The sequence below is a fragment of the Erinaceus europaeus genome, unplaced genomic scaffold (assembly GCF_950295315.1).
Source record: "Erinaceus europaeus unplaced genomic scaffold, mEriEur2.1 scaffold_331, whole genome shotgun sequence".
Classification (NCBI taxonomy): domain Eukaryota; kingdom Metazoa; phylum Chordata; class Mammalia; order Eulipotyphla; family Erinaceidae; genus Erinaceus; species Erinaceus europaeus.
Genome location: NW_026647806.1, coordinates 128,905 through 134,922, shown reverse-complemented (window position 1 = coordinate 134,922; position 6,018 = coordinate 128,905). Strand labels below are relative to the sequence as shown.

At 53.4% G+C, this 6,018-nt stretch overlaps 1 protein-coding gene across 1 annotated transcript; it reads right to left on the bottom strand.

Moving 5' to 3' along the window:
* Positions 1-938: 938 nt before the first annotated feature.
* Positions 939-5,808, bottom strand: LOC103122697 (transcription initiation factor TFIID subunit 4). The gene is made up of 3 exons (XM_060184395.1): positions 5,047-5,808; positions 2,074-2,337; positions 939-1,211 (listed from the first exon to the last, which is right to left on the bottom strand). The coding sequence occupies exons 1-3, from the start codon at positions 5,791-5,793 to the stop codon at positions 1,014-1,016; spliced, it is 1,209 nt and encodes a 402-aa protein (XP_060040378.1). The 5' UTR covers positions 5,794-5,808; the 3' UTR covers positions 939-1,013.
* Positions 5,809-6,018: the final 210 nt, after the last annotated feature.

The window sequence follows — 6,018 nt, the reverse complement described above, 5'->3', positions numbered from 1 at the left end:
CTCTGTCCCTCTGTCCTGTACAGATGGAGTTTCCAGCCTTTCCTCTGTCCACACCCTGGAGGAGGAGGCTGCTCCCCACCTTCCTCCAGGCCAGGCTCTGGCTCAGCTCTAGCATCCCCGCCCCCTCCCGTCAGTTCTGGCCTCCAAGGACTCCCTAGGGACTCCAGAGAGCCAAAGACCTGAGTGGAATGTCACTTTCAAGCCTCCCAGGCCAGGCAGGGAAGATTTTCCATTTAGTCCTAGGCCAACCTTCTCCCTTTCAGTCTGCCAGGGACCAGGAAAATATAGACAGACAGACAGACAGACAGAGTTCTTCCCTTGGCCTCTCCCAAAACCATAACCACACTCATAGCCCACTGTCATTCCAACTGCCTGGCCTGGGGATTGTCTACTGCAAGGTACCTTTCCTGACACCTTCATTTCTCTGCTCTCTTCCTTTCTTCCTCTCTTTCTCTCTTCCTTTACTTTCTCTCCTTTCTTTCTTCTTTCTTTCTTTCTTTCTTTCTTTCTTTCTTTCTTTCTTTCTTTCTTTCTTTCTTTCTTTTAAACCAGAGCACTGCTCAGTTCTGACTTCTGGTGGTATGGGAGGCTGAACCTGGTGGGACCCTGAAACCTCAGTCATAAAGGTAATTTGCATCACCATTATGCAATGTCTCTGGATCCTCTCTGACAACTTTAACCCCAGTTTGAAGGGACTTGTGGGGTTTAGCCCCACATGGCCTGGAAATTGCTTTGGAAGAGCTAATGCTAAAGGCTATGGAAACAGCATAATGGTTATACACAAGATTCACTCATGTGCCTGAGGATTTGAGGTCCCAGGTTCAATCCCCAGTAACATCATGAACCAGAGTTGAGCAGTGCTCTGGTCAATGTAAGTAAGAAGACACTGAACAAAGGCACAATGACATTTACACTCTCCTAATTCTTTCTGTCACCAACAATGTGGCATGGCTCCCAAAGGGTGACTTCTGAATATTTTCTCTTTTTGAAGAATGGAATGAATGGGTGAAGTCCTATGCTTTCTTGGAAAAATGCCTTGGGGTGTCCGATGTCTGTTTGGGCTTGATCCAGGGGAGAGAAATGGAAATGAGGCCGCTTCTTACCTCCTCCAGCTTGTCCATGCGCCCCACCAGCTTGGTGGTGACAGAGTGCAACTTCAGCAGGTCCAGGCCATAAAAGGCTCCCTCTAGCATGTCGATGACAGTAGCCAGCTGGGGGAGAGGGTATGGTCAGTGCATAGAAACCTGAGTTTCCACGTGGGAGGCAGCACAAGGCAGCCATGAACCAGGGTTTAGGCAGCTTCCCTGAAGGAGATGAGCAACGTCGATGTCTCCTGTCTTATGGAAATAAGCCAGACCTAGACCTCAGCAAACCATTTCTATGGTTATCCAAGTTGTCAGGGGGCATGACTCCCCATAAGTATCCTAATGGATAGAGATCAACACTCCACCAAGTAACTTATGCTTTCTAGTGCCTGGAGGACATACTTCTAAAACGTTCCATGGAGGCTGCCCTTGAGTTCCACACAGGTCTCTCTCTCTGTGTGTGTCCTAGTATATACTGAAACTAAGGCCTCTCCAGTACCTGAAGAGCCTCTATGAATAAGTTCTGGGATAGTAAAACATTATATCAGGACATTTGATTTTGGGGGAAAGGGCTGACACCCTTGACACCAGCATTATTTCAGGGTCAATGGTTGGCCATATGATCCCAGTCTTCACTGCCCAAGACACCCAGCATGGTACCTGACCTGTAACAGGTGATCCAGGATGCTCTACCAAACAACTTATGCTTTCTAGCACCTGGAGGATATCCTAGAACATTCCATGGAGGCTGCCCTGGAATTTCTCCTTAACACTGAAAGCTAGACTAATCTGGGAAGTGATACAGAGTCGCTTATACTTTCTACTGCCCAGAGGACTGGCTTCTGGAACATTCTATGGTGGCCTTACTGGAGTTTCTCCTTAACATTTCTCTCCATGGAGTGGAGCCCTGACAATTGAGAGAGCTGGGCCCTGCAGGTCCCCTCTAGGTGTCTCCCAGCCCCCCCCCCCCCCCCACCAAGGTTCCTACCTTCAGGTCTTGGCTATCTGCTTCCCGCAGTTTCTGCAGCCGGAAGTCACCCTCACAGGGGTTGAGGGCTGAGGGCGGTGCCACACAGGCACATTTGCAGGCAGGCCCAGAGGTGATGGTTTCCACTGTGTAGAAGTCATCCTTCCGAGTAGTTCCTTGTTGCACCCGTTCACAAGCTTCTCGGCCCAGCGGCCTCACTACGCATTTGCAGCGGCAGTCAGAGCCCTCAGACACGGCCTTGACCTTGTCATAGTCTCCTAGCAACTGCAGAGAGAGAGAGGAGGTGGGGTAACACAGGTCAGCTTGGGTCAGCCTGGCTCCCCATGCCTGGGTCTGAGCTAGGATCCAGTTGAGACTCAAACAAGAACACAGAGAAGAGATTAGGAAGCCGACCTTTCAATCTGGAAAGTTAGGTGGCAAGAGGTGGCACAGTGGAAAAAGTGCTGGACTGTTGAGCATGAGGTCCTGAGTTCAATCCCCAGCATCACATAAGTCCTGAATTCAGTCCCCAGCATCACATAAGCCATAGTGATGTCCAGTTCTTTTTCTCTCTCTCCTCTTATTTGCTCTCATTTAAAAAATTCAATCTAGGGGGTCAGGCAGTGGCACAATGGGTTAAGCGCACGTGGAGCAAAGTTCAAGGACTGGTGTAAGGTTCGAGCCCCTGGCTCCCCACCTGCAGGGGAGTCGCTTCACAGGTGGTGAAGCAGGTCTGCAGGTGTCTGTCTTTCTCTCCCCCTCTCTGTCTTCCCCTCCTCTCTCCATTCCTCTCTGTCCTATCCAACAATGAATGACATCAACAACAACAATAATAACCACAACAAGGCTATGGCAACAAAAGGTGGGGGGGAAATGGCCTCCAGGAGCAGTGGATTCATGGTGTAGGCACTGAGCCCCAGCGATAACCCAAAAGGCAAAATAAATTCTATCTGGAATGCTAACTGTCCCCCCAAATTGCTGACAATTTCATGTGCCTGAGTGATACTCTGGTTCTGCCTATCCTCTCATAAATCTATATCTTTTTAAAATGTCACATACTTTTTCACCAATTGTGAAGCTTCCTCCCTGCAATTGGGGACCCAGGGCTTTAACCAGAACCCTCATGCATGATAATGTGTATGATCAACTAGATGTGCCACCATCCGGCCACTAAATTAATAAATCTTAAATATATATATATATATATATATATATATATATATATATATATGAGCCATAAGGATGAGCATCTGCTTGCATAGTATGGGGCTGTGGTTATTTGCACTCTAAGTTGATGCAGTATATTTGTAAGTACATTAGTGTATAAATCAACTTCAGAAGCTCAAACCTATCTACATGAGGCCAGATGCACTTGCTTCTACTTCCCTGATTCATTCATTCATTCATTCCCCTAGGAAGGTGTGCCCACTTGGGCTGGGGCTAGAAGGGCAAAGAGATGGGCCAGCTGGAGCCCACAGACCCCAGAAAGGAACATGCAAAGAGGTACAGAGAAACAGGTGCCCATAAGCCACCAAGAACAGGTGGGAAGATACAACAGAGCCAGGGGAAGTGGCTCTGGCAGAAAGGACAGCAGGGCAGACTTCTTGAAGGAAGCAGGATTTGAGTGGAAGGGGGCCCTGCGAGGCAGCATGACACATGGGTTTGGAGAAAGTCAGGCCCAGACACCAGGAAGGCAGTAAAGTTCGCTTAGCCTCGAGGCTCACTTGGCACCCAGAGTCTGAAGTCAGGCCAAAGGCAGTCAGACGGGCAGGCGTACTGGCAGAGCAGTTTGCTCCGAATGCTAACCATTTCCTTCCGCGTGCCCGCGGGCTGTCCCCTTTCCCGGCAGACGCCCACACCACAGTGGGTTTTCTGGAGCCACCTTCCCACAGGTCCTGTCTAGGAGATGGGCGGTGGGGTGTTGGTGGTCATGGCTGCCTTGCTAGGCAAAGGACAGGATCCCCTGGGGCTGTTGGCAGGAAATCATCTGGGGTCCTTCTTCCCCATCCACCATGGCAACACAGCCTGGGTGACATGACATGAACCTCGCAGAAAGAACTATCTCCATGCTGTCACTATTCTTAGGCTTTTTTTTTTTTTTTTTTTTTGAGGGATAAGGGACACGTGAAAGGGTTTTGGAAAGAGATGTGGCACAAAGCCCACCCACCCCCAGCTGTCACTCCCTTTCCCCCAGCAAGCTGTGTTCCACTCTATGTCCCCCTAAACCTGGGGTCCTGTTCTCAGTTCCCCTTGGAGCTCACACTTGGCCTTACAATCCTCACACATGGCCTCCTGTCTCCACACCCTGCTCTGCTGGGAGTAGGGGGGTGTCTACTGTGCCAGGAACCCCTGCCTCCAACCATCAGTCCCACCTGCTCCACATTTCAGGATCCCAAAAAGAGAAGTCCATGGCCCCCCACCCCAATCCCTAAACCCCAAGGATTCCACTCTAGGTTCTCTTAGTGCTGCTGCTGCTGCTGGTGGTGGGCTGTGTAGTCGCCTCCCTGCTTTTTCTCTCTTCTCCAGGGTCCTAACCTTGCAAGAGTTCATCATTTAAAGGAAGGTGAGGTAGTGCAGTGAATAAAGCATTGGACTCTCAAGCAGGAGGTCCTGAGTTCTATCCCCAGCACCTAAAGTGTCAGAGTGATGCTCTGGTTCTCCTATAAATAAAAAATAAGTGGAGGAGCTGGGGGGACAGCAAAATTGTGATGCAAAAGACTTTTATGCCTGAGGTTCTGATGTCCCAAGTTCAATCCCCAGCACCACCAGAGTCAGAGCTGAGCAGTGCTCTGGTCTTTTTCTGCCTGTTTCTCTCTGTATTTCTCTTTCATTAAAAAGAATAAGTTAATAAAAAAAGAGTATTCATTTAAAAATAAGTGAACCACGTCCCCCCTTTTCCCAAGGAAAAAACGAAAAGAAAATTCAAAGTCTGCCCCCTGGGGAGAGAGAAGCAGACTCCAGCCACCCCAAGCATCAGCAGACGGGACCCCCTACCTGGGACAGGACGTTCTCCTGGTTGTCCTCCTCATTCTGCAGCGTGTCCCCCTCTGTGGGCGCCGCCGTTGGCCCATCTGGGCTCTCGCTGGTCCCCGTGGGCGCAGTGCCTGCGCCCCTGGCCGGAGCCCCCAGCAGAGCCAGGCAGAGCAGGAGCAGCAGCGGCGTGGCCATGGGGTTGGCGGCGAGGGCGGGGGTGGAGAGTGGGGGGTGGGGGCCGTGAGGTCTGAGACTGAAGCTGACAGCGGCTCCGGGGGCGCCGTCTAGTGCTGGGTGCTGCCAAGTAGGGCAGGCGGCTGCGCCCCGGGGCCCCTGGTCATGTCCTGGGAGGGGGCTCAGGTGGGAGGCGGGCGAACAGCGGGGCTCCGGGGCGCAGGGCACCTGGCACAGGGAGCACGGGGTACAGGAAGCGGCAACCAGTGGGGTGCAGGGCGCACAGAGCGGCGGGGTGCTGGGCGCGTTCGCACCGGCTGGGGCGCAGGGCTCGGAGCCCGGGGCGCGGGGCGGGGCGGGGCGGCGGGGCGCGGAGGGCCGCGGGCAAGGGCGGGTGAGCCTGGCTCGGGGGGGCGGAGTCTCTATTGTGCAGGCGCTGGGGATGCGGCCAGAGAGGAGGAGGAGCCCCGGGAAGCGCCTGGCTCCGGCCGCTGGGTGCTTGTCCCGCCCGCCCACTCCACCCCACCCCAGCTTCCAACGAGCCCCCAGCCTTCCATTCCCCAAGCCCCCCCCCCCCCCCATCACGAGCGGCATCCCCGGAGCTCGGGAGCCCCCAGTGCGCGCGAAGGGCGAGCTCCCCCTCGGCTCTCTAGAGCGCGTGCACTCTGGCACCCTCTGTTTATTGCACCTGAGGAGCAGCGGGCGCCCGGGCTCCTGGGCCGAGCCCCTTTGGACTACATTCTCCTGGCGCGGCGCCTTTGAACTCTGTGCCTTGGGGCTTCGCCTCTGCTCCGCGCGGCAACCTAGCCATGCCGTCAC

What these genes read in the sequence shown, in the direction of transcription:
- LOC103122697 (XM_060184395.1), bottom strand. Translation starts at nt 5,793, where the DNA reads ATGCCGCTCGTGATGGGGGGGGGGGGGGGCTTGGGGAATGGAAGGCTG. An exon ending in AGGAGAACGTCCTGTCCCAG is followed by an intron (nt 2,338 to 5,046) that starts GTAGGGGGTCCC and finishes CTCTCTCTGCAG; the next exon opens with TTGCTAGGAGACTATGACAA. An exon ending in CAGATAGCCAAGACCTGAAG is followed by an intron (nt 1,212 to 2,073) that starts GTAGGAACCTTG and finishes CCTCTCCCCCAG; the next exon opens with CTGGCTACTGTCATCGACAT.